A 23,971-nucleotide genomic window follows, 5' to 3' on the forward strand; every position below is an offset into this window, starting at 1 on the left:
TCTCCCGTCCGTGAATTCCACACGTGCCTCGCGAGATTATGCTGAAACAGCTGATTCATGTTTATTGTTATAAGTCACCACTACAAATAAGGAAATACGCTACTTGGTGTTGATGTCTGTACATAGTTTGCAACGATTCGCAGTCGTTAACGCACGTGCTTTGTAATCTATCGCAACTTTAACTCTGTACGTCAGCAATCCTACAAGGTAGTGCAATGCATTCCATGTACACTTGATTATTCGCTAGTGCGTAGAAACCTCGTGGAGCGATTAAACTTTTAAAAATATGACTGAATCATAATGGAAAATTCACAAGACGCCAACGATACGCCCCCCGATGATGTTTTAAATAATTCTTCAATTAACAATACAGAGGTAAATTGTGGTTTTAAACGAATAAAAATGTGAAATAAACGTGTGGCATTTGTTTTAGCCTAGAGATGGATTGGATTACACTCAAATAATACCTGATTTGGATGAGATCACCACAGTTTCAGATGAAAACCCCCTGATACAATCAGCATGTTACCGGAGGAACAACAAAGATACCTTCCATCCGGGATCGTTGAATGTTTTATCAACCAAATATGAAGTAACTATTACTGGATACACTAAAGCTCACAATAAAATACTTATTCTTGTTTTTCTTTCTTAGAGTTTAGATTATGACACCGTAGAAAATTATTTGTTACTAGATGAAGAGCAGAAGAAGGGATATAAGTTTATTGTTAGAAAGCTAATTGCCAAATGGATCATCTTCCTGTTGATTGGAATGATCACAGCATTAATTGCATGTGTTATTGATGTATTAATAGATAGCCTCTGTTCTTTAAAATATGAACATTTACAGTTCTGTAAGTATGCATTAAAAATACTCAATAGAAGTTTAAAGAAATCGAATTTTCTATTTGTTTTTTAGTGGTAGATAAATACGTGCTGGAAGGCAAACTGTACATCCCATACTTTTATTGGATCCTCTATAATTTTGTGCCTGTGATGATCGGATCTGTTTTGGTCGCATACGTGGAACCAGTCGCCGGGGGCAGCGGTATTCCCCAAGTGAAATGTTACCTGAACGGGGTGAAAGTGCCGCGCGTCGTGCGAATACGCACGCTGATAGTCAAAGCCGTCGGGGTGATTTGCTCAGTGGTTGGCGGTCTCGCCGGTGGAAAAGTACAGTTTTTTTATAAAATGTTTACTCGATGATTACTGCAGTAAATTGCATGATTCATTGCGCTAACACGCCAACACTCGCTTACTGTTCGTGCACTATCATAATAACAATATTTATCGTGATTGTTTGCACACAGGAAGGACCGATGATTCATGTCGGCGCCGCTGTAGCCGCGGGGATTTCACAGGGAAAGAGCACAACATTCAAAACCGACCTTCACATTCTGCGGTATTTCCGCGAGGATCAGGAGAAGCGCGATTTCGTATCGGGTGGCGCGGCGTCTGGCGTATCCGCTGCGTTTGGTGCTCCCGTCGGTTAGTCATGCAATATAATCAATGTTTTCACAAAGAAAACATTAATTTTTTCACTGTTTAGGTGGTGTACTCTTCAGTTTAGAAGAAGGCGCATCATTTTGGAACCAAAGTTTAACATGGCGCATATTTTTCGCGTCTGTAGTAAGCACATTCACGCTTAATTTATTCCTTTCGATGTACTATGGCGAACCAGGCAATTTGCAATATCCGGGCCTGTTGAATCTCGGTCATTTTGAGGAGTTTACGTACTCTTTGTATGAACTGCCCGTTTTTGCTTTGATAGGAGCCTTAGGAGGACTTCTCGGCGCATTATGGAATAGTATTAACTACAAATTATCAGTATTTCGCATTAGGTAATCTAAAAAATGTCACAAGACTTCAAAATTAACTTAAATTCCACGAAAATAATTGTAGATATATCAACAAGCCATGGTTGAAAGTGATTGAGGCTTGTCTCGTCGCCACGATGACCGCAACGGTTGGTTTCTTGATGATATTCTTCCTGAATGATTGCAAACCGTTAGGACAGGATCCGACAAGATTTCCCACGCAGGTAATATTACTTTTAAGTAACCCTAACTAAACTAAACTAATTAAATTTCAGATGTACTGTAATGATGGACAATATAATGTCCTCGCGTCGATTTGGTTTCAAACACCTGAAGCTTCAGTGCGGTCGTTGTTTCACGACCCGCCGAACACCCACAACGTCACATCGCTAATATACTTCGTGATTGTTTACTTCTTAATTTCCTGTTGGACTTTCGGGCTGTCAACATCCAACGGCTTGTTTATTCCCTCGCTGTTGACAGGCGCAGCCTGGGGGCGTTTAATCTCAGTCGGTTTATCTTACATCTACCCTACAGTAAGTTTAATTCAATAGTTAAACATAAATAATTCAAATTGTAATTTTTAGACGTTGATACATCCTGGAAAATATGCTTTAATTGGCGCCGCTGCTCAACTAGGCGGACTTGTTCGGATGACAATTAGTTTAACTGTCATCATAATGGAAACCACACAGAATATTTCCTTCGGTTTGCCGCTGATTGTCACCCTGATAGCTGCCAAATGGACAGGCGACTTCTTCAATGAAGTAAGTCATTCAATTTAAACTTCTAAAGAAAACCTTCTTTATAATATATTTTTAGGGCATTTACGATATTCATATCCAACTGAGCGCAATTCCTTTCTTATCATGGGACCCACCACCGTTGACACACAACATTTACGCTAGTGAAGTCATGTCACATCCTGTCGTCACATTGAAAACCGTGGAAAATGTCGGACACGTCGTAGAGTTACTCAAACTGAAGTCGTACAATGGTTTCCCAGTTGTGGATCCACCAAGAAGTGACTCAGTAAATAAAAATACAAAAAATATCTGCGATAAATTAAAAACTTAATAATTTCAGTGCGATGTAACATCCTACGGTAAACTGAGAGGTTTGATCCTGCGTTCACAACTAATCGTCATGCTGCGCAACAAGATCTTCAATGAAACTGAACGATCCTGGGTGGGAATCAGCGCAGATCTCTTCCGAGATGAATATCCCAGATACCCCACTATAGACGTAAGTCTTCCATAATTAAATTACGCCAGTCATTAAACATAAAATTTCGTTTGTGTTTGTAGCAAGTACAAATAACCGAAGAGGAAAAAACTTATTCCATCGACTTGCGGCCATTCATCAATCCCTCGCCGTTCACAGTGTTACATGTAAGTAGCCAACTGCAATATCAATTTACCATTGTTAAATTAAATTGATATTGTTGCAGTCAACGTCACTCCCACGCATGTTCCGGTTGTTCCGTGCGCTCGGCCTGCGCCACTTGCCGATCGTGAACGACAGCAGCGAGGTGGTGGGCATGGTGACACGCAAAGATCTCGCGCGTTACCGCGTCTGGCGACATCGGGGCCGCATGGGCGTCGAGGAGCTGGTCGTCTCGCAAGAAATCTAACCTACTAGTATAATAAAATAGGACAATCATGTACATATTTAACCGAATGCAGTTGAGCGCGCGAGCTGGGAGTGTCAAACAATAAGCGTCTTACGTCTTCGCGTGTGCGGTCAAGTCGTTATTGCAAGTCGTTTCTTGTTTTATTCCCATGACATACACAAAAGTTGATTAATACAGTATAAATATTTTACAAAGTCACTAATTATTTTTATATGAATGTTGTAAATGTATATTACTAGTATGTTAATAATTTTTTTTTATGTTTTGGTTGTCTTTATCCCAATCGTGTTTTTTCTTTGCTTGTTTGCTCCTTAAGTTTTAATTAGGTTTCGTCGTTTACTTACATAGATGTCGCTTACAAGGCGCCAGCAGTAATTCCTGCATGCGTACGGCTATGTTTACCTTTTTTTTTTGGGTGCTGCGCCCTGCGATGTGGAATTTTTGAAAATTTCTTATGATTATGCTCTTATTTGAATGTTTATAGTACTTGCGTAAAGGAGCTTAGGTATTGTAAAATATCATTACACAGGAAGCTTCTCTAATTCGTACTGATTAATAATACCCGATATAATAATATCCACCCACGCGCCATAAATCACTATCTCATTTTCGTGTTGAATTTTTTTGGCTTTCCGTCGCGTCAATCCACCTTAAATAAAATTAATTTACTTACTAGCGTTTTATCCCTTTGTGTGCTGTTGCTGTGTAGTGTCCTATCGGTGCCTGCTGCCCACAGGTGCAGCCGGCACCGCTTCTTCTATTCTCGCTCTCGCCCCGTCGTAGCATTCGTTGCCTTCACGCCCCTTGCGCGTGACAAACCCTTCCCCACTCACCGCCTAGACGTAGGAATGGCTAGAAGTACTAGCCTTGCGTCGGTGTCACGCGGACGTCTCGTTTTCGCCCCAGCCCTCGCTGTCGCAGTCGGAATCGCTGGCTGAATCCGAATCGCTAAACTCAACCGCCACACGCCGTGCAAGAATACTCGCCACGTCGTGTAGACCATTGCCGCGCTCCACCTCCTTCTGCTCGATTTTCTCCACCTTGCGGAGTTTGATGCCGTCGCGGATTGCTTTTAATAAATCATTGCGTGGGTCCACCATAGGCGGTGCTTTTTGAATAGCGCGCTCCTTTGGCGGTGTTAACTTAGGCGGTGCCGAGTTTAGAATCTTCGCGAGATCGCCATTTGTGATGGGTAGAGGCGGTGGACTGGCAGGGCCGTTGGCAAGCAACGGCATTGGCGGAGGAGGTGGAGGAGGCGGTGCCTGAACGGGAGTGGCTTGTTTAGGCGGTGAAGCCTGTTTGGGTACCGGTGGCGGCGGCGGCAGATCCTGATCGGGTTCAGGCGTGCCCTGGTGTGAATGCGGACTGTTGGAACGCGAACCGCTCGTCTGGCGAATCAGATGCGCCGGAATACCATTCGGTGGTGACATCATTGCTTCGGGCGGCGGCGGTGGAGGCGGCAGATTATCCCTGCCCGCAGACATACTACGGCCTCGCGTCGGTGTATTCGCCGACGGTGTAGATTGGTTGCTAGGTGGCGCTGGCGGCGGCTGCGTTGGGCGTATTTTACGCGTGGGCGTGCCCGGCTGGTAGTGTTGTTCGTTGAGTTGCGCATGCCCGCCATACATACCCGGCTGGTATTGGTTCTGATCCTCGTAGGGCATGTACATTGGCGAGTGCACACCATCGGGCATCTCCTGTTGATAAGATCGGCGAATTTCGATCGAGTTCGGTCGATTCGGCCGTTCGAGCATGTTGTGCATATCCTCCTGCATCTGCATCGGGCTGCGGTAGTGCATTTGGTTCATGTGCATAGCCTGTGCGGGTTGCATCGCTTGCGGATGCATTGGCGGCTGCTGCTGTTGTGGCGCCGGCTGTAATGCGCGCGGCTGTTCGGTAGGAATGAGATACTCGCCGTGTCCGACGGCGATGTCACGATGGCGGTCGATTGTCTTCACCGGTTGGCGCACGCGCTTCTTCTGTCGTGAGCCATCCGTGCTCTGCGCGTTACGCGGTTTGTGCGGTTTCTTGCCCTGCTTCGCGCGCTCCGTATCCTTCAAGACTTCTTCACGCCACAGCTCGAAGAAATAGTTCGGATCCGTGTAGAATTTCAAGCTATCCTTATCATCGTCGCGGAATTTGTTCAGTAACGACAGCGGCGGCGGTTTATCGCACGACTGATACGTTTCCTGCATAGCAGTCGGCATTGTATTCCTAGAAAATATCTAAAACAAAACAATAACTATTATTATAAACAATCACAATTGTCATCCAAAACAAAATACCTGTTGTTCCAAGCCTGAAGAACTTTTGAACGCCTTGCGATTATGAATATCCTGTAATGACACCTCCTCGTAGGTGCTATCGAGTTGTGTGACTTTGATTGCAAGGCGATCAATGCGCGCCTGCAGTGAATTCGAGCGATCGTACAACTGGTGCGTATCGCGCGCCAGCTCACCGAAGAGATCTTCGGCGTGCCGCGACAGCGACGACAATTGACGCACGGTGTTGGCAAGCGTCCCGTTGGTAACCGCCTCGAGTTCGGAGGGTAACGGGAAGTCGCACTGCGGCAGGGTGCCGCGTGCGACGTGCACCGGTTCGACGAGCCGCTTTGGTAGAGGCATTGTGCGGCGGCGTCCGGCGGTGCTCTGCTGCTGTTATTCGCACAACCTGAAAGCAACAAACGCCATTAGTTACATTTGCTCTCCTCTTAATGAGTCATTTCCTCGAAGTGAACTCCCCTCCGCCTGACTAATCGCTTATTAAGCTACACGTATCATCGCCTTGAATGTTCAACAAACACGTTTCTTAATCAAACACATTTCCAAATTATCTCTTATGACATTCCGAGTTTTAATCGATGCACAAGAATGATAAGAATGGTAAACAATCATCGACTTATTGACTATTTGCTTGTTGACTTTTTGATAGAGATGATTACATGCAGGAATTTTTCTTATTTGATTTATCATTGTTGACGTGTTATGTGATACTTTCGCAATGAATAAACACAAATTCATCAGCATGCATGACCTAAATTATCACATTTGTTTGTAATAAGAGGCAATTAATTAATTTACAAGTAGTGGCGATTAAAACTCGAATTGTTATTTAGTTGTGTTGTGGATCGGTCAGAGCAGCGTCCGGCAAGTCCGACCCTGATCATTGACAATCCCATAAAACAAGGCGAATGTGTGTCATGCCTACCGGTCTCCTTTCATTCGCTGATAATATTATCTCGCTGCCACCGCAGTCAGTGTTCTCGCCTGCAGCGATTTCAAGCGAGAAATTGCGTTGCTTGGACGTATGCATGCGAATTGGCCGTCGCCCATGAAACAAATGTCGATCGACTCACAAGTCACGACTCACCCCAAATAATAAAAAAAGTTGTAGTAGTAACTATATAGTAAGGAATAGATGCAGGCGCACTCTTGTATTAATTATATACGGGTAAATTAAATGCGTATGAATGAATGTTTGCGTTCGGCAGTGCTCTCATGCAATGTATCCCTGCAGGTCCTCTGCATCCTGTCCTGCCAACGCGAAACGATAACTTACGCGGATTGCTGGCACATACCTGAAGCGGTTTCGACGTTATTTATACTCGCGCCAGTTGCAGCACGTTCGACATCGCTCCGGCAGTCGGCACACACTCCTGACACGCCAAACTGATAACTCTATCGCAAGGTTCACAAATAAACAGCGCTAAACAAATATGCGAGAAAATGGCGAGCTGTGCGCGACGGCCATGCACACCCAACGACGTGCGCTTCGTGCGTCATCGACCCCGCTCGCGATCGAATTCTATTACTCCCCAGTGCTGCCAACCTCACAAAATCACACTAGAAACATTCTAATTCACTAAATCTTTGATCTTCACACACAAAAATGCGTTATTTCAATGCATTTGCAATAAATTTACGCTTAAAATGACAAACTACAGATAATTTGCGCATAAATACGCGAACTTTATTGCTGAGGTAATCTTTGCACTAAAATAACACAATCAACAATGAGCCGCATTGTATCTCTTATCAATTTATTAAAAAACAAAATAAATAGTTACTGTTACTAATCAAAATGAAAAAATATAACAAATATGATTCTCTAGAAAAGAACAAACAATTGAAGTGAAGCGCCATCGCTCCCGCAAACTCAGATTTGAGACGCGTCTTATTAATCGATGACCGCCCGTTGTACACAATTAATACTAAACATAGATTAAACGTAATAGTTAAAACGTACATACACTCGATATATGCAATATGCAATTATACTATCTCATAACAACACACCGAGATGTGAGTGCTCCGCCTTCAGCAACGAATGGACAATAAAGTATTTAAAACGTTAACGTACGGTACAGTCTTCATCAATAAATAAATTTAATATAACAATCGATTTCGTGTCTTGTTAATAATTCTTTTTTGTTTTGTTTTGTTTCTTATCGTCGCGTATTGTTGTCCTTAACACAAATTCAGTACGGATTGCTACTAGAACCGACGTACCGACGCCATCGTCGACACTTCGAAAATATACAAATTGCAACAATTTTACTAGAGATACATAGTATCAACGTAATCAATATATGAAAGGGTTGTTTCTCTCCTGCACGACACGCACGTACCATCATCGACATCGATGATTAACTCAATGCAATTCAATATATTAGCTTAAAATTCATTTTCCACCTCCTTCTGGTCTCATCGACGCCGTGTTCTCGGTCGCGCGCTGCTTCAATATGAAGGGCGTAATAAAAAAAGTCGCTCGTCGCGTTCGCTAATGACGCTTAACACGATCGTCTAAGCGCCTTAGAAACATCGTCGTATCAAAACGTGCGGGTGCTTAGCCCTGCTTGGGAAACAGCGCCAGTATCGCGGCGCAAATCTTCTGCGGATTCGTCTCGTCCGGATAGAGCTGCAGCGCTTGTGTGACCTGCTCCTCGGGAAAAATCGCCGCTAGATGGTAGTGCAGCTTGCGGCGCGCGTCCTCCTGCACATTCATCGGCGGCGGCGGCGGCATGTGCGGTGACCACACGTTCAGCTGCGGATCGCTGCAGCTGGAGATGAGATGCGGCGGGTGTTGTTGAGGCACAGGCGGCCATGGCCGGTAGCTGTCGGGCGCGGACGCGATGCGCGTCACATTCTGATGCAGATCCCAGCTGGGCACGTATTTCAGCACCTGTTGTTGCGGCTGCGGCGTGAGAGGCTTGTACCGCCTCAGACGCGGATCGGCGTTCGGATTCAGCGTGAGTTGTCGCTGTAGTTTACGATGCAGATTCTCGCCCTGAGTCTGCGCAGCTTGTGCTTGGCTTTGCGCCGCCGCCTGTTGTTGGAGATACGCTGCGCCCACATTGTCGACACTACGTGACTTGGAAACGATCGTATGCTGGACTTCCTTCGGCGGTGGGATATTGGAACGCGTGCGGCCTAGGGGTAATTTTCTCGTTTCGCATTCTCTCGCCTGTAGGTGTCGCTGCGCGTGCTCGGAGAGCCGTTCGATGACGCTTTTGTGCGGCAAGGGACCGCGTTCGGGATGATTGTACTTGCATTTGTTCCCGTAGGTGCACTTCTTGCCGTAGGGACAAAGCGGCGGCGGGTCGGTTTTCTTTGGTTGCGTGCGTAGAAAATTACACAGCGTTGGGCCAGCACGACCGAGCGGATCATCCGGCGGCATGAAACGATCATTCACGAATGAATACATCAAGATGCGCTCCTCGACGACTTTGCGATACTCCGCCGACTCCTGACAGAGGTCGCGGTAGTTGTCGTTGGACACGACAATTCCATCCACTTCAGCTGCTAGTTTGAGTATATAGCGGTCGTCGTAACACACCATCCGCTTGCCACCGACAAGTCGCGACGGCGTGAAGACCAACATACGCTCACGTTCCAATTCGGCGAGAATGTCTTGATCCTGGATGGGATTGTCCGGTCGCGGCGACTCCTTGCGCCATTTCGGCACGAATACTGTTATGTCTTTGTGGCCGCGCGACCGGAACCACTCCACGGCGATCTTGATACCTCGACAGGAAAACTTCTCCTTGTTTCCATGGCTGTTTAATCAAAGAAAATTAATAGAAACGTGTTTTTTAGTATAAAGAAAAAAGATTTTTACCTCATGGCGACATTACTGCCGTCTATCACAATTGGCCGTAATTGCACCTGATAATCCTGACTATTGTCAGGGAGAACAGGCGGGGCCTCGTCGGAGGGACTGCTGTCGGCTGACATACCACGCTGCGCGCCCAATTTGATGAGTTCAGCGAGTAACTCATTCTGCGCCGGTGTTGGGCCTAACTTCGTCAACGCCGCCTGCACTAATTTCTCCGTATAACCCAATTTCAGCGCAAACTCAACCCTGCAACACAAAACAAATCAGCGATTATTTCCGGTCTTCCTACAAGACGGAAATTCAAAATTACCTCGCCGTGTAGCCAGGCGACGCGTCCGTTTGCACATAGTCGGCGTATTCGGCAGCGAGCGTATCGCTTGTCGTACGCGACACATCCTGATGCTTACTGCCGCCGCCAGGCGTCGACGCGTCCGCTTCATAATCCGAATCGTAGCTGGAATCCTCGCCACCGAGCGTGCCGCCACCACCAGCGGCCGCTGGATGCTGGCTTGTACCACCCTGGCATCCTTCCTTGCAAATGTCATCTACATATTTCTGCAAACAAACAAAAAGAAAAAGAAATTCATTCACTGCGTAATTTCCGTAGCCGCAAGCATCGCGAATCAACTCTTCCACGAAATGTCAATTAATTGTTTACGCTTCACTTGGAATTCCCCTTGCACAGAGAAAAAAAAAGCACGCCCCGAACAATTGAAGTGCACTGCGCCGGCGCTGCGCGAAGAGAATGTGTTTGCCCACATTTCACATTTTCGAATATCCGCGTAAGCGCGTAAAATTGCGTACGCGCGCGTTAATTCGAGGGTCATTTTAACGTTTTCGAGCATTTCGCTCTTTCTAAACATCGAGCAGCAGCGCGTGTGTAAAATGTAAACCGCGCGCGCGGAGTTCAACCGGATCTGCGCACGTTTGCACCGTCGTTCGGTTTCGATCATTGGCTCGCACAACGAAACGAAATGAAACTCGCGTGAGAGATTAGTTATATTAATGTGCAAGCGATCTTTTTTTTTATTCCACGCTGGAACAATAGGTTTTCACGCAGATTATAATGAGACAATGCCGCGTACACTGAGAGAAAAGTTGTGCGCTGTCTTTTCGAGCAGCGATGCGAATGTCACTGTACTGTAAATGATCAACAACATCCTGGTGTGTGTGTATGAAAATTACGTTGTAGCGCGTTTGTAACGAAACGAAGGTAAATAACAAAAGCAACAAAAAACGAATTACGGACGAGCAGCAGCAGCAGCAGGTTTTGCTCGCGCGCGCAGAGAGCGGCAAAACAAACGAAAGCTTTATTACATCCCAACATGCCGCAAAGAGATAATTAAATGCACACACGATGCACAAGAGTCAGTAGCGCGTAGCTACAGGCACATCCTGGTGGCGGTCATAATGTGCAATCCGAATTATTCACGTTATTGATGGCCGCCGTCATTAGTATGCGCGTACATGCGGCATGTGTGCACTTGCGAAAGGATTCGCGCCGTTGAAAAGTCAAATTTCGACACACGCACACACGGCGCGGTCGTGCGCGCCGCGATTGGTAATAACGCGAGTAAATAGATATGGCCTGATCGGCGGCGGGCAGGTCCGCTTCGCGGCGCGCTCAAAAATCGGTCAGTGAGTCGCGCGAGACGGAACTGCGGCTCCAAACCGCGCGCGCGCGCACGCAAACAAATCAAAATCAAGTCCATCCTCATCATCATGAATCGGAGACATTTCAATAAATGTCTGTATGTTTCACTCTACCCGGATTCGCAACCCAACACACACACGCGCGCGCGCGCGAAGAATGAGAAAAATCGAAAACAACAACAAAAGAAATCTCGCATCCGTGTGCACATCCGCATGGGTGATTATTACATTACACACAGGTCGAAAACCTACCTTCGTGCACATTCCGATACATTCTAAATGCATTTATCCAATGTCACAGCGTAGGCCCAGGCGGTGAAACGAAATATCTAGGTATATGTGTTTATAATCACCGCGGCGCGTTTATTGGCTGTGGTCGGCAGCGTTCAGTAATCGATCATACCACGAGACGCTCGCGGACACGAAGGCGAAGACCGAACTCATCGAGACCATCGAAACACTTCGCGCGACCGGCCAGACCCGACTGAAACTTCGGCCGCGTGCGCGCCGCGGTGTGAGTTGCGTCTCGTCGTGTGCCTTTCCAACATGTTTCCAGCACCGAACGAACGATGATGCGGTTCTTAGCGGAGCGTCACACGGTATAATTTCACCTGCGGACGGCGGACCTGCATTCATTATTCACGCCGTTTCGCCGTGAGCCAACCCACCGCGGTACTAAGAAGACGAAAAATCATCTAATTCATTAAAATTTCATTCTCTTATACATTGTATTCGAAAGATTCAAGATTTAACTTATATAAATCATTGTAATATTCGCAGAAATCTAATTATTTCCGTGTTAAAATTATCTAGAAACTATAGAATTATTCTTACGGCGAAACGGCTCAGGGTGAATGTGTACCGCGGTGAAACGGCGCATACTCATTCACCATACGCACAAATAGAAGAAAATGAATAGCAAATGAAATAATCATATGAATCGATACTAATAACTAAATAAAGGGTTTTTTGTTGTTTGTGGGTTGAGTGTTTAAGAGTATGGAATGTCGAATTCGGAATCGGATGCGGATGTGATGGCACTAGCTCCTCCTCCTCGACAAGGTCTCCACGCCGCCGTTTTGAATAAAGCAGGCCGGCGACTTTCGAAAGTTCTCGAGCAGGAACCGCCGGACGCGGACATAGAAACAAACACACGCACGGCATGAGGATGCGCGATGCACCCACCGCGGCCTGCTCGTGCGCCCGTAATAACGTTGAATAAGATCCGGGTCGGAACGGTCGCTGAACTTACGTCAAGCTCTTTGACCTAGTGATGCGCGATCTTCATTATTGCGCACGCTTAGGTGCACTCGAGATTACGCTCGCATAGAATTCAGTGGAGAGATACACATGGTGTGGTATTGATGAATAGAACTATAATTTAATAGGTGAAAGGTGCATGCATGTGGTTGGTGTGTGTGTGCGTTGCGCGTTTCGTTTCGTCAATATTTGCCGATTGTCGTGCGGCCACCGAGCGCACACACCCATCGCGTAGCGCGCGGCATTCAGCGGCGGTCCGAAGGTTATTAGTCGCATCCTGGTCCAAGCCATTTCCTAAACCTGACGTCATAGCGCGCCGAATGTTTTTCGGTCGCGAATTACGCACTACTGGCCGCTCGCGCGCGCACGTCAACAAATACATCTCATGCTTGCGCCGCGCGTAGGATGACGACGACGAAAAAGTGTGTCTTCTCGCCGGAGTGGATCCGGAAGTGTTTCTATCGTGCTTCGATAGCGCGCGCAGCGATGATGATGCCCTAGTTTCAATCGGCTGTCTGTCGCTCACCTGTATCCTGCGAAGAAAGTCGCGCGTGTAGCCCGGATCGGCGGAGACGGTCGACGGTGCCCTCACCTCGAAGACGCTGTGCGGCGCCGGTGAGTCCGCGCCAGCTGCTTCGATGAGTCGCGCGGCGAAGAGGACGCTCACGCGCCCGCAGTTCTCCCTCAGCAGCGGCGCGCAGCCTGCTTTGATTGTCACGCTGCCGACGGGCGCGTAATTATCGCACGGCGACGACGGTGCGCTCTGGTTGTGCGTCGTCATGGCGCAATCCCATTATTTCAGCGCGGCGCGATGCATCGCGGTCCGTGAGCGCACACTACGCGGCACTATGTACCAGCTGACGGAGACATTTCGCCCGATCGGGGGCCAAACGCGAAGTGCGATTTATCGGCTCACAAGTCGCAATTTCGCGTTTGTTGACGCACGCTCAACTACTGCCAGCTTCGCTTTCTCGCCGCGGCTGGCGCTGTTTTAGTTCATGAAAGCTCCGTTTTCGTCGCCACCTTACAGACTAATAAGTTCTACAAAAAAGCAATATTTTACAATTAATCAATCAAGTTTTTATTCACAATTCCATGTAGTTTACTTCTTTCTCTTAACTAAAATATCCTCTGTCATTGGCTCAATCACAGTACCCATCTTGGTGGTGACTGCAGGTTTCGTCAACCTGCGAAACGCCGTCTCCGGCATAAAAGTATTCCCGATCGGTGCGCGTATGCAAGCCTCGTAGTCTTTCACATTCTTGAATGGGAAAGGCACCTCCGACACCAAATGCGAACGCAATTTCGCATTAGTATTCTCGTTGATAATCAAATGTCCCTTATTGCTGTCTTTGCGTTTCATTTTCTCCGGAAACCGCACAATAAACCGCTTCTTCTTCCTGTTGGACACCTTAATATCCTTGCCACCCCATGCACCCCAACCCGGCAGAGACAAATCAATACTCTTCGGATTACCTGCATTAATCTCGTCTTTTTTCTCTTGCTGGAACTCGTCAACGACATAGTCATCCTGGAAAGCTTCCGAAATCACACCGCGCTGGTCTTCGCCTTCTTCATTATCGTTGAATTCCTGCAGGTCAGGAATGGCCGTGTTGAGTTTAGTCGGTTTCATATTCATGAATTTATTGGGGTCGATTTCTTCGGATTGAGTTGGTTTTGATTTTGATTTGGCGCTAGTATCACCATTATTTACTTTATTAAGCACTTCAAAAGCTTTCAACATGTCGTCTTGGGTTTTATTACCGCGATGGGCTCTTTCATCGAGTGCTTCGTCGATTACAGGACGAGTAATTTGTTTAGGCAAAGATAATAAATCTAATTGGGTCGGTTTCTCTGATTTTTTGACTTGTTTCGCTTTTGTTACACCATTTTGAGTTTGTTTTTGATTGCCAAGTGACTTATACTTCTTTTCGACTTTTTTCCGTAATTTATTTTCAATGTTGTCGAATTCTTTGTCCAAATCTAACGGTTTTGTATCCTTTGCGTCGGATACATCCCATTCAGATGCCCCGGTTGACACAATTCGTTTAACTTTTCCATTAGTTTTAACTTTTGACTGTTTTACATGATTGTTATTATTCAGTGAGGATTTTTGATCGGAATTTGTGTCAATTTCTTTCGCTACTCTTTTCTTACCACGGTTTTCTTGTGTTTCTGCTGCTGTGGAGTCAATTGAATTATCTGCATCATTGATTCCGTTCTTTTCTTCCCAGTATTTTCGATATCCACTAACAAAATCGTTGACATCCTGTGATACTTTGATGTTTTCATTGAGCCACGGATTGTCTGAATTTGAATTTCCCTTGATTTTTGGAGCTTCTTGAGCAGCTTCTGTTTCGGAATCGCTGTCGCCTGATTTTCGTACTTTTTGAGTTAAATCTCGACTTATACCCAGTTGTTGTGCTAATTCTTGTCGTGTCTGTAATAAAATGCATCAAGTTTATACTTAATTTTATTAAAATAATAAAAATAAGCATTATTTACCTCTCTATCATATTTAGCCCTAATTAATTTACTCTTAGCCCATTGTCCAGTGCTCTTATGCCTCAAACTCATCCTTTCTTCAGCCCTGGCCCTCTCAATCTCTTCCAACTTCTCTAAAGCAGCTTCTGGATTAGTTTTCTGCAACAACTCAAACTCTTTCATCTGCTGCTTCATCTTCTCCTTCTTCTGCACTCTGTGAAACTTCTTGCTCTTGATTTTGTTCTGCCTTCTTGCCTTTGCAATCTTATAACTTTCATGTGCGCGCATTTTCGCCGCCTCCCGACGCTTCTCCATGATTTCCTCCATGGTCATAGGAAACTCATCATCATCATCCATAACATACACCTCCTCCTTTGGCTCAACTTTTTCCAACTCCTTCTGTAGACTAGTTTTGTACCCCCAATCAGCCCCACCAAGTGAATCCACCTTATCATCCAGCTTGGAGTCTGAATGAAGCGGAAACGTGGTGTGCGTTGACGACCGAATCGCGGAAACAATCGGATCCCATTTACCAAGCTCGTTTTGAGTCTTTTTATAGGCGACGGTTCGATGTATGCGCTCAGCTTGAGGTTTCTCCAATGGTTTCGGCAACGTGGTGAGTTTCTGCTCGGCGCGTTTGATTTGCTTACCAATCGCCAGCTGTTTGCCTTTGCGTTCCAAAACACTTGCTAAATCCGTGATGTGGACATTCTTTCCTGTTTTCACCAGATCGAATTCGGAAACTTTTAAAGTTGGCTCTGAACGCGTGGATTTTTTCACGTGTTGTTTATAAGACAAATTCAACACGTTATTCACAAGCTTCTTGTGAACTTTATCGTCCAGCTCGCCATCTGAGATCGAGAAATCCTCACTATTATCATCACTATCCATGATTTACGTTATTCAATTGTTTCTTTCTCAAACTACAAACTCGAAAACAAATGCGCACGTTTCGTCGGTTGTTACTTGGATAAGTGCGGTTAGAAATTCAACCATTCTCGTCACGTCGCGCGCACGCAGCGCACCTATCGCCATGTCTCCCCCTACAACCAGTGGACCATCGGGTTCGAAAGCCGGTAAAGTACCGATGAGCATTCTGGACAGCGATAAGAAGAAGAAGAAACGCAAGAAGAGGGAATCGTACTCGGTGTACATTTTTAAGATCTTGAAGCAAGTGCATCCCGATATCAGTATTTCGAGCAGGGCGATGCATGTGATGAATTCGTTGGTCAACGACGTTTTTGAACGCATCGCCGCCGAGGCAAACCGTCTTGCTCGCTACAACAAGAGATCCACGACGACTAGCCGCGAAATCCAGACCGCCGTACGTCTTTTGCTGCCTGGGGAACTTGCGAAGCACGCAGTCAGTGAGGGGACCAAAGCAGTCACTAAATATACTTCATACAAGTGAATCTTTTGTTTTAAATAAATAAAAACTATTAATTAATTATTATTAATTAATAATACGTACTTATCTATGTATATTTGTACGAATAAAACGTGAATTTTTATTCAATCAAGCAACCTCCTTTGCAATCATGGCCGCCTTCGATGAAGAAATGGCGTGCATGTTTGGTTATTTTGTTTTTGCACGCAAAACAAAGGAATGCAACGTTGCTGAACCTCCTTTGCAATCACGGCCGCCTTTGATGAACAAATGGCGTTCATCTTTTTTTTTTGTTTTTGTACGCAAACAAACAAATGAACACCAAAAAACAAAAGAATGCTGCGTTGCCACGCAACGCGCTGTGACGTAACGAAACTGTTGCCAGTTATAAAGTGTGGTTACCTTTTTTCGCCATTCTCATTTCGACGCTCATTCAAACCGCACACAAGCATCATCATCATGCCTCCGATTACTAGTGGACAAGCAGCTAAGGCTGGTCCGAGCGGCAGAGGCTCCAAGGACGAGTCGAGGAAGAAGCGCAAGAAGAAGGAATCGTACGCGATTTATATCTACAAAGTCCTGAAGCAAGTGCATCCGGACACTGGGATCTCCAGCAAGGCGATGCACGTCATGAATTCGATGGTCAACGATATTTTCGACCGCATCGCCGCTGAAGCGACGCGTCTTGCGCGCTACAACAAGCGCACGACCACCACCAGCCGCGAAATCCAGACTGCCGTCCGTCTTCTGCTTCCTGGTGAACTGGCGAAACACGCGGTCAGCGAGGGCACCAAAGCCGTTACTAAATACACCACTTACAAGTAATTCCACTGTTTGCCAATAAACAACCGATGTATTTCGATATTTAGATGAATAAAAATTCTTATTTTTTGTTTCTGTGTGAAAATGATGTGTTCTAACATGTGCAGAAGTTTTCGACCAATCAGCGCACTGCAAACGGCGGCCATCATGGAAAAAGCAAACTTCCTGCAAAATCTTCCAGAATTTGCTGAATCACGACAAACTAAATCATCCTAGCGAATATAAAAAGTTCTTTACAACTTGACGACGATATTACTGCACTTTGGTAACGAATATTCTTTAAAATTTTTATTCATCAAGTTTAACTGACTATTAATTGCTTTTTCATGCATGACTGAACTCTAGTAAGCTTTAAAAAAAACTCACTTGTGATTACTGAATGGTAATTGTATTGTTAAGGGCTGAATTACATTACACATTATTACATTTTAAGATTTTGCTTTAACTTGATATATCAATGCTTGAACTACAACATTTAGCAATATGCTATTGGGCCTGCTGGCATGCAATCAGATTAGTGGTACTTGTAGTTCCTGTGCTTGGAGAGTTTGTTGTAGTTGATGACATAGAAGAAAACCATAGCACCAGACACCAACTGGAAGAATGGAGCGATACCGGAACGCTTCGGCTGCACATACTTGTGTTGCCATCTCCACCAAGCTGCAAAAGCATAACCATAGACATTAGATTAAATCCCAATGCAAAAGATGAATGATAACTGACAGAATGACAAAAGTGTGTTGCATAACTATCAATATTAAATGAATTCATACCCCTGCTGATGGCACCAGTCATGGCCTGCGGAGACTTGTTACGGCGACCGAACCATTGGCTCAGCTCACCGATCTTCACCTGGCCGAAGGGAGTATCGGCTGGAAAACAATCAATTTTGTACAGATTATATTATGTAATGTCTTTTAACCTCATGTCGGAGTGATAGTAGAATTTCCGTCGATATTGATGCATCGTGCAGGAATTGTACTCACGTTTGCCGTAGAAGCGGGCCGGATCGTAAGGTCCGTGCACCTTGGGGTTGTAATCAGCTGGATATTCACCGAAACCCATGATTCTTGTCTGAAGTCCCGAATGTAATCTGGTCCGCTACAATGGTGGACGAGGACGGCGAGTTCGCCGGAGTTGACAGGACGGTGCGAGCGCGCAGCGAAACAAGTACGACGTGCGGTGTCAAGTATTGAAGCTTCTACTTCACACTTGCATCGTCAGGTGGCGCCAGCAGGTTTGAATAGAGTGTAGGTGGTTTAATAATATCAATCAGTCACTCAATAAACTCATTTTATTTGAAGTTTTCATTCTTCTTCAAAGACTGATTTCGAGGCGGTTATCTCGTATATTAAAAGCGATAGAGGTGAACAAAATTGAGATTCTACAACTCCTGGAAATTCTCTTCGTAAGAACGTGTTCAAATCATAACAAAATGTTGTGAACTTTAAAATTGTTTTATGTTTTATTTATCAACATCAACATATATTAGCATAACTTTATAAAACCATCTAGCCTTCAACGTTAAGACAGGCCCATCTTAATCCCTGGCTTAAAACCCCAACGATTCTTACGCCTATCTCAATATCCGCGACAAATCGTAACGCCATTACATAAATAACTAAGCACAATGCATCACAATGCAATCACACATATAATAAATACCTACGCTACGTATCTCCCCAACTGGGAAACTGGGATATGTTAAATAGATCTATCCAAAAATATTGCTGACGAAACTGTTGAAACCGTTGCTAATGGTGGAGAAGATGCCGGACTCGGCGGTATCCTGCTGCGGGGGATGCACATGCGGCAGGTGCTGCGGTGGGCCCCGATGGTAGACGGCCGACGACTGCTGGACGTAATTAGGCTGGTTGGGACCCGGCCTATAATAAGGTCCATCGCGTCTCTAAACATTCACAACGCAAATACGCACATTAACGAATGCCCCACACGATTTCCAGCAACTTTGGGAAGGATGCAAGAAGACAGGAGACTAGTACTCATATTTCATTCCTCCATTCCGTTCCAGAAACAACTTTAATACTTTCTACCCTCAGCCATCCGGAACATCAAAGTATATTTATATATGTATATTAATAATATGTGTGCATTCTTACAGCTAGGGTACTTACTTCGAATTGGGGTGCATTCCAAACATTGCAAAACCAAACTTATAATGCATCAACAACTTCAACTTCAACCGGGAGGTAGCTTGAAATATTTACAAATAAATGCTCCGCTTTGAAATTACAACACGGATATACTCGTTTGTATCTAGATAATTAAAATACGTTGTACGTTACTCTCTGGGGAATGTAAACTCGTCGACGAAAGTAGGGCGTGTGGGTTCTTTAATGTTATGTGCCGGTTGTTTTTGGATCATGCTGAGAGAAGGTGACGTCACCAGTTTGTTAAAATGCTGGCCGAACTGGAAATGTATATACAACAGAACGCTACAGAACTTGTACCAATGGGTTAACGTAATGGCGGCAGCGCCATGTTGGAACATGTACCCGACATGCGCCAAACACATGCATCGCTTAACTGGTTAGTGTAAAAGTTGAGCTTGAACTTGAACTTAAACGTCCGCGTGACTTACCAAACCTACCTTGGCAGGATGAAGAGTGACGTTTAGAAGAGTTGGGTGTTCGTCAACCACCATGAATTCGACTTCTTTTGGTACGTAACCATCAGCATAGACCTTGATAATAACATAAAACAAATTATAACAAGGAAAATTTGTTGTTTTATGTACGTACCTCCAATTTGTAGATTCCAGGAAGAAGAATACGCCAGAATTCACCGTACTTGGTAGTCTGGAAGCCAACATCACGGGACTTGACCTTCAGGGAAGCCTTCTCAACAGGGTTGCCGTTTTCATCCATTACGAAACCATGAACACCGCGGTGTGCCTCAGCAAGGAATTTAATCAAAGCCTACACACATAAAAAACATTCCAGGTTTGGTCAAACCAGTAAAATTTAGTAAATATAAAGGGGTACCATTTTATTGTCCTCCCAATATCTGGGCAGTTCGCTAGCTGGCGGGAACTTGCAGCAGGAGATCTCCAATGTGATCTCCATGCAACCAAACCAAACGTAGTTGTAGTCCTGCATACCCCCAGTGAGTGGGTACCATGCAGCACCATTGGTAATACCCTAAATTACAAATATTAGAAAATGAAGCATATATATAATCATCAACAAAATCAGGATTGGTACCTTATTGAATGATGGAGCATTTGACTTGCACGCAACATTGCGACTCATTTTTGCGTGATTGGTGGAATACGTCATGGAAAGATGCTTGAAGACATCATCATCAGGTGTTAGAGAAGGTGCCGACGAATACGCCTGGAACACTACAAAATCATTTTAATTTCTGTTCCTAGACATGTCTTTGTTTTTGATGGTCAGGCAAAATATCTTACAGGAACACAAGGCGGATGACCGACACATTCCTTTGCAGCATGGTAAAATAATCCAATAGTATCAAAATTTTACAATAATTTTTAAAAATGACTTACGAGAATTGGGAGTGTTGTCAAACGGATAACTGGCAACCAGTGCCCCGCCATGAAGACTTCCCGAAAGCACGAATTGTATTTTCGAGACCCACTCCTTGACGGCATCGGTTTCCGGTTGGGTACGCTTATTATTCTGCTTGAAGTAATCCGGGAAGTTCCTGTTGAGGTCAAACCCGCGTGCGTTGTATCGTCCTTGGCCACCCTCGCAGGTACCCTCCTTGCTCACCTCGAAACCATCGGGGTTCATGGAAGGCATAATATGAATACGGGTGTTCTCCAGCAGCCATCTTATGTAGGGATCGCTATTGTAATTCGTGGTAAGGTACTGATAACAAGAAAAAAATCTTATAGAGTTTATCAAATTGACGATTGAAGGTGTGACTCACATGAATCAACTGCAAAAGGACTTCGCGACTGACCGCCTCGTTACCATGGATGTTACCGACATATTTGACATCCGGTTTACCGATCATATGCTCGTACGGAGAGGCAGACACGACCATCACCCATAAATCCCTTCCTGAGATAATTCAAATATAACACAATTATTATAATTATAATTATAATCATGCTGGTTACAGAGTTAGAGTCATTTATCATTGGCCATATTGTTGTACCTTGGACGGACTTTCCAATGGAGTACAATGCGGTCAACGATGGAAAGCGGGAGCTCATCGCCCGCAAGTACTTCGTCATTTGCTCATAGTTGTGGTACTTGAAGTTCAGCTGGAGGTTCTCAGTGGAGGGAGTCAATTGCTGCTCGGTGTTGTAGTTGTGAATCGACGGCTGGTAGTGCCTCTGCTCGGCAATGGACGTATCTTGGAAGCTGATCTTGCTGCTGTCGTCCGTGGCGACAGTCGGATCGGTCAACGCATCGTCTTGCTCTTGACCCAGCGCGAGCTGAATGATCGCCAGCAGGCATATCAGTCGCAATCGCTTCATTTTGAATCACGAATCTGTGGGCATACAAAATTGCTCAATGCAGGAGGTGTGGCTGGACGAAAATCATGCGGCTCTTCTCCGAAAGTTACCGCAACATATTTCGTAATCGGAGTGTAATCATCGTTCTTTGTTCAAACACGTGCCGAGCGGCATCCGCAAGTAGGCCAAGCGTTTAAAACGTTTCCTTTTGAAAACAGTTCCTTGTCCTCTTGTCAATCATCTAAGTCCCGAGACGTTAATCGCCCTATTTAGTTATTAATGTTGATCGAATGCGCGACATGCTAACATATAGAAAGCCACGACATGCGATTTTCTGCGTACTTTTCCAAGGGAAATTCGATAAATGCAACGCCGGTGTGGCGCGTTTGCTTGACCCATTGACCGTCATTCGCGCGCACTCTGGGTCAAGGTCTAAGCGTCTGCGTTCCGGGGCAGCAGCGCATGGAAAACCCATCAGCGGGTTTTATCTTTATCTGCCGACGAGATACGCTCGCGGCGCACGCACAGAAACCAGAACAGGACCAGATGCGCGCAGGTCAAATCTCATCGCATACACTCAAGCGAAGCAAAAAAAAAAAGAAACCGACGAATTTACCAGTGACGAAATGACACGTTACGTAACTGTAAAGTAAGAATTTACAGCTGCATCGGCGTTCTCTGGTAAAAACCGATGTGGTCATAGCTATGACCAACATCTATATATGTTTTTCTATGATGATCAACTAATTTCTGTATGTTTCCGGTTCGTGACGCGCGCTGATATTGCTCAATTGTTGTGCGCGTGTTTAATCTTTGTAGTCGCGCACAGATTCGGCAGAATTTCGACAATTCTTTTGTCGATGTGAATTGGAACGCGTCAGATGTTGACGATTTCGTGCGCGCGAGGACCGGATTTCAGCAAATCCACACTCTAAAGTTGCGGCGAATTTCCCTAATTACCTGCGCGGAACTCGTTGCTGGACGCACTAACCTTGAGCGCAAAACCAATATTAAAAAGCAATCGGTGTTGAAAACTGAGCGGTAAGCAGCTAATTGATGCGCGCAAGTGACAAAAAATCGGGTTTTACCTCGCGACGACAAAATCACAGGTAGAATTAAAAATGCGCGCCGCGCTGATTGCCTTTGCGGCCAGGCTACCTAACTGTTCATCTATTGATCTTTTCTTTTTGTTTCGCGCTTGGCCGTGACATTCGCTATAAATACCATTGACCTTATACACTTTTCCCTCGAAAATTCATGCAATACTTTTTTATATCCAAAAAATAAACTTTTCTCACCTGATTGAAGTATAACTTGTCGGGTTGTTGCGCTGGATTAGATGCGACGATGCAATTTCTCTTCTAGCATTCGTGAATGAAAATATTCCAAAACGCCAACTTAAATACTAACGGTGCCTGCGTTAATAATTTAATTTACCGTTGTGCTCGTCGCTGGCCGCTCGCATTTGTGACTCGAATCTGACTCGATTTCCACACTGGCTTTGCAAAACTTGATTGACTCTCTTTGCTCTTTGATGATGCGCATGCATTAGCTCGTGAGTTTTGAATGAGTGACAAACAAATCGCGCGAGCGGAGTGAGCGGGAAATCACGCGTCCGTCGTCGTACCACCGACACCGACTAAGCCAACATCACACCTGAATCAAAATGCGAACAGAAACGGCGAGCATGTCCCATCGTCGGCCGGATTGAACCTTCCCAACCTTGAAGCGCTTCTTCCACCTGTGTCCGCCGCTTTCGGGTCCCCCTACTGCACACACACACGCTCTCCCCGCGCGGTAAGTACCGTTCGGGCCGTAGCGCGCCGGATGCGCCCGGCGTAAAACTTTTGCGACCACCGGAATGTGCCCAAATTGATTTCGCGTGCGGCGCGCGCCCGGCCGCCGGACGGCATTGAGAACCACACGGTCTACTTGGGCCGCGCGAAATGGTGCACACGCACACACACTTTCTTTTCTTGCGGTGGTTTACATTTTTCCATCAGTTTTTCGCCTCCGCTGCCGACAACTAGATACAATTTCTCACTTGTTGTTTTTCGCAGTTTGCACTCTGGTCACGGGCCGATGATTGTGACACAATGTGAACGCACATCGAAACAATAGAGACACCCGGCATAGCTGACCACTTAACCACATTAACTGCGCGTGAAACTATGGAGCCGCGAGGTATCAAATGATGTTTTGTGTTGGATTGCTTTCTACTCGGTTGTCGCATGCCGGTTTCATGATAATGATGATGATTCGACGAACGCGAAAGCGAGGAAAGTCGGTGCGCGCTGGAAATGCGAGCGCAATATTTATCTAACTAACTCGATGTGAATTGTGTTAAATGA

At 45.5% G+C, this 23,971-nt stretch overlaps 8 protein-coding genes across 12 annotated transcripts; 3 read left to right on the forward strand and 5 right to left on the reverse strand.

Annotated features, from left to right (window-relative positions):
- Positions 1–6: 6 nt before the first annotated feature.
- On the forward strand, positions 7–3,648 carry ClC-b (chloride channel protein 7). The gene is made up of 13 exons (XM_065307909.1): positions 7–375; positions 434–592; positions 656–854; positions 920–1,173; positions 1,311–1,488; positions 1,550–1,841; positions 1,903–2,041; positions 2,093–2,353; positions 2,405–2,584; positions 2,640–2,849; positions 2,904–3,062; positions 3,125–3,208; positions 3,268–3,648. Exons 1-13 carry the CDS (start codon positions 301–303, stop codon positions 3,448–3,450), a joined length of 2,373 nt encoding a protein of 790 aa, XP_065163981.1. The 5' UTR covers positions 7–300; the 3' UTR covers positions 3,451–3,648.
- On the reverse strand, positions 3,569–7,233 carry SCAR (wiskott-Aldrich syndrome protein family member 3 SCAR). Of its 2 annotated transcripts, none has more exons than XM_065307917.1 (3): positions 7,028–7,233; positions 5,736–6,120; positions 3,569–5,675 (listed from the first exon to the last, which is right to left on the reverse strand). In XM_065307917.1, exons 2-3 carry the CDS (start codon positions 6,072–6,074, stop codon positions 4,329–4,331), a joined length of 1,686 nt encoding a protein of 561 aa, XP_065163989.1. In that variant the 5' UTR covers positions 6,075–6,120; positions 7,028–7,233; the 3' UTR covers positions 3,569–4,328. The 2 variants fall into 2 exon arrangements, with proteins under 2 accessions (XP_065163989.1, XP_065163999.1); XM_065307927.1 differs by lacking the exon at positions 7,028–7,233 and adding an exon at positions 6,658–7,010.
- A 239-nt stretch (positions 7,234–7,472) lies between these two features.
- LOC135797364 (probable ribonuclease ZC3H12D) lies at positions 7,473–13,436 on the reverse strand. Of its 2 annotated transcripts, none has more exons than XM_065309673.1 (4): positions 13,004–13,436; positions 9,875–10,119; positions 9,568–9,810; positions 7,473–9,505 (listed from the first exon to the last, which is right to left on the reverse strand). In XM_065309673.1, the coding sequence occupies exons 1-4, from the start codon at positions 13,256–13,258 to the stop codon at positions 8,296–8,298; spliced, it is 1,953 nt and encodes a 650-aa protein (XP_065165745.1). In that variant the 5' UTR covers positions 13,259–13,436; the 3' UTR covers positions 7,473–8,295. The 2 variants fall into 2 exon arrangements, with proteins under 2 accessions (XP_065165745.1, XP_065165756.1); XM_065309684.1 differs by lacking the exon at positions 13,004–13,436 and adding an exon at positions 11,470–12,992.
- Positions 13,437–13,544: 108 nt separating this feature from the next.
- On the reverse strand, positions 13,545–15,852 carry LOC135797353 (U3 small nucleolar RNA-associated protein 14 homolog A). The gene is made up of 2 exons (XM_065309659.1): positions 14,983–15,852; positions 13,545–14,917 (listed from the first exon to the last, which is right to left on the reverse strand). The coding sequence occupies exons 1-2, from the start codon at positions 15,850–15,852 to the stop codon at positions 13,580–13,582; spliced, it is 2,208 nt and encodes a 735-aa protein (XP_065165731.1). The 3' UTR covers positions 13,545–13,579.
- Positions 15,851–16,481, forward strand: LOC135797366 (histone H2B-like). Its single transcript, XM_065309700.1, has one exon. It carries the CDS (start codon positions 15,851–15,853, stop codon positions 16,370–16,372), a length of 522 nt encoding a protein of 173 aa, XP_065165772.1. The 3' UTR covers positions 16,373–16,481.
- A 233-nt stretch (positions 16,482–16,714) lies between these two features.
- Positions 16,715–17,243, forward strand: LOC135797367 (histone H2B-like). Its single transcript, XM_065309716.1, has one exon. The coding sequence runs from the start codon at positions 16,808–16,810 to the stop codon at positions 17,171–17,173; it is 366 nt and encodes a 121-aa protein (XP_065165788.1). The 5' UTR covers positions 16,715–16,807; the 3' UTR covers positions 17,174–17,243.
- A 293-nt stretch (positions 17,244–17,536) lies between these two features.
- Positions 17,537–18,318, reverse strand: ATPsynF (ATP synthase, subunit F). The gene is made up of 3 exons (XM_065309727.1): positions 18,157–18,318; positions 17,944–18,042; positions 17,537–17,830 (listed from the first exon to the last, which is right to left on the reverse strand). Exons 1-3 carry the CDS (start codon positions 18,233–18,235, stop codon positions 17,685–17,687), a joined length of 324 nt encoding a protein of 107 aa, XP_065165799.1. The 5' UTR covers positions 18,236–18,318; the 3' UTR covers positions 17,537–17,684.
- Positions 18,319–18,608: 290 nt separating this feature from the next.
- Positions 18,609–23,847, reverse strand: LOC135794411 (carboxypeptidase M). Of its 3 annotated transcripts, none has more exons than XM_065305695.1 (10): positions 22,919–23,847; positions 21,317–21,655; positions 21,086–21,219; positions 20,700–21,024; positions 20,604–20,633; positions 20,395–20,534; positions 20,176–20,331; positions 19,933–20,109; positions 19,773–19,874; positions 18,609–19,079 (listed from the first exon to the last, which is right to left on the reverse strand). In XM_065305695.1, exons 2-10 carry the CDS (start codon positions 21,639–21,641, stop codon positions 18,885–18,887), a joined length of 1,584 nt encoding a protein of 527 aa, XP_065161767.1. In that variant the 5' UTR covers positions 21,642–21,655; positions 22,919–23,847; the 3' UTR covers positions 18,609–18,884. The 3 variants fall into 3 exon arrangements, with proteins under 3 accessions (XP_065161767.1, XP_065161773.1, XP_065161782.1); XM_065305701.1 differs by having other exon boundaries at positions 19,782–19,874; positions 22,919–23,846; XM_065305710.1 differs by lacking the exon at positions 20,604–20,633 and having other exon boundaries at positions 22,919–23,832.
- Positions 23,848–23,971: the final 124 nt, after the last annotated feature.

This window comes from Atheta coriaria, unplaced genomic scaffold, assembly GCF_025399875.1.
Source record: "Atheta coriaria isolate IRGN ID8LTWV9N9 unplaced genomic scaffold, Caltech_Dcor_3.1 hic_scaffold_1_pilon, whole genome shotgun sequence".
NCBI classification, from domain to species: Eukaryota; Metazoa; Arthropoda; class Insecta; order Coleoptera; family Staphylinidae; genus Dalotia; species Dalotia coriaria.

What these genes read in the sequence shown, in the direction of transcription:
- ClC-b (XM_065307909.1), top strand. Translation starts at nt 301, where the DNA reads ATGGAAAATTCACAAGACGCCAACGATACGCCCCCCGATGATGTTTTA. An exon ending in ATATGAACATTTACAGTTCT is followed by an intron (nt 855 to 919) that starts GTAAGTATGCAT and finishes TTTGTTTTTTAG; the next exon opens with TGGTAGATAAATACGTGCTG. An exon ending in TTATCAGTATTTCGCATTAG is followed by an intron (nt 1,842 to 1,902) that starts GTAATCTAAAAA and finishes AAATAATTGTAG; the next exon opens with ATATATCAACAAGCCATGGT.
- SCAR (XM_065307917.1), bottom strand. Translation starts at nt 6,074, where the DNA reads ATGCCTCTACCAAAGCGGCTCGTCGAACCGGTGCACGTCGCACGCGGC. An exon ending in CTTCAGGCTTGGAACAACAG is followed by an intron (nt 5,676 to 5,735) that starts GTATTTTGTTTT and finishes GTTTTGTTTTAG; the next exon opens with ATATTTTCTAGGAATACAAT.
- LOC135797364 (XM_065309673.1), bottom strand. Translation starts at nt 13,258, where the DNA reads ATGACGACGCACAACCAGAGCGCACCGTCGTCGCCGTGCGATAATTAC. An exon ending in ACTTTCTTCGCAGGATACAG is followed by an intron (nt 10,120 to 13,003) that starts GTGAGCGACAGA and finishes GTTTGTTTGCAG; the next exon opens with AAATATGTAGATGACATTTG. An exon ending in TCGCCTGGCTACACGGCGAG is followed by an intron (nt 9,811 to 9,874) that starts GTAATTTTGAAT and finishes TTTGTGTTGCAG; the next exon opens with GGTTGAGTTTGCGCTGAAAT.
- LOC135797366 (XM_065309700.1), top strand. Translation starts at nt 15,851, where the DNA reads ATGATTTACGTTATTCAATTGTTTCTTTCTCAAACTACAAACTCGAAA.
- LOC135797353 (XM_065309659.1), bottom strand. Translation starts at nt 15,852, where the DNA reads ATGGATAGTGATGATAATAGTGAGGATTTCTCGATCTCAGATGGCGAG. An exon ending in GGGCTAAATATGATAGAGAG is followed by an intron (nt 14,918 to 14,982) that starts GTAAATAATGCT and finishes ATTTTATTACAG; the next exon opens with ACACGACAAGAATTAGCACA.
- LOC135797367 (XM_065309716.1), top strand. Translation starts at nt 16,808, where the DNA reads ATGCCTCCGATTACTAGTGGACAAGCAGCTAAGGCTGGTCCGAGCGGC.
- ATPsynF (XM_065309727.1), bottom strand. Translation starts at nt 18,235, where the DNA reads ATGGGTTTCGGTGAATATCCAGCTGATTACAACCCCAAGGTGCACGGA. An exon ending in GGCCCGCTTCTACGGCAAAC is followed by an intron (nt 18,043 to 18,156) that starts GTGAGTACAATT and finishes ATTGTTTTCCAG; the next exon opens with CCGATACTCCCTTCGGCCAG. An exon ending in GACTGGTGCCATCAGCAGGG is followed by an intron (nt 17,831 to 17,943) that starts GTATGAATTCAT and finishes ATGCTTTTGCAG; the next exon opens with CTTGGTGGAGATGGCAACAC.
- LOC135794411 (XM_065305695.1), bottom strand. Translation starts at nt 21,641, where the DNA reads ATGAAGCGATTGCGACTGATATGCCTGCTGGCGATCATTCAGCTCGCG. An exon ending in CATTGGAAAGTCCGTCCAAG is followed by an intron (nt 21,220 to 21,316) that starts GTACAACAATAT and finishes GAATTATCTCAG; the next exon opens with GAAGGGATTTATGGGTGATG. An exon ending in TCCTTTTGCAGTTGATTCAT is followed by an intron (nt 21,025 to 21,085) that starts GTGAGTCACACC and finishes TCTTGTTATCAG; the next exon opens with TACCTTACCACGAATTACAA.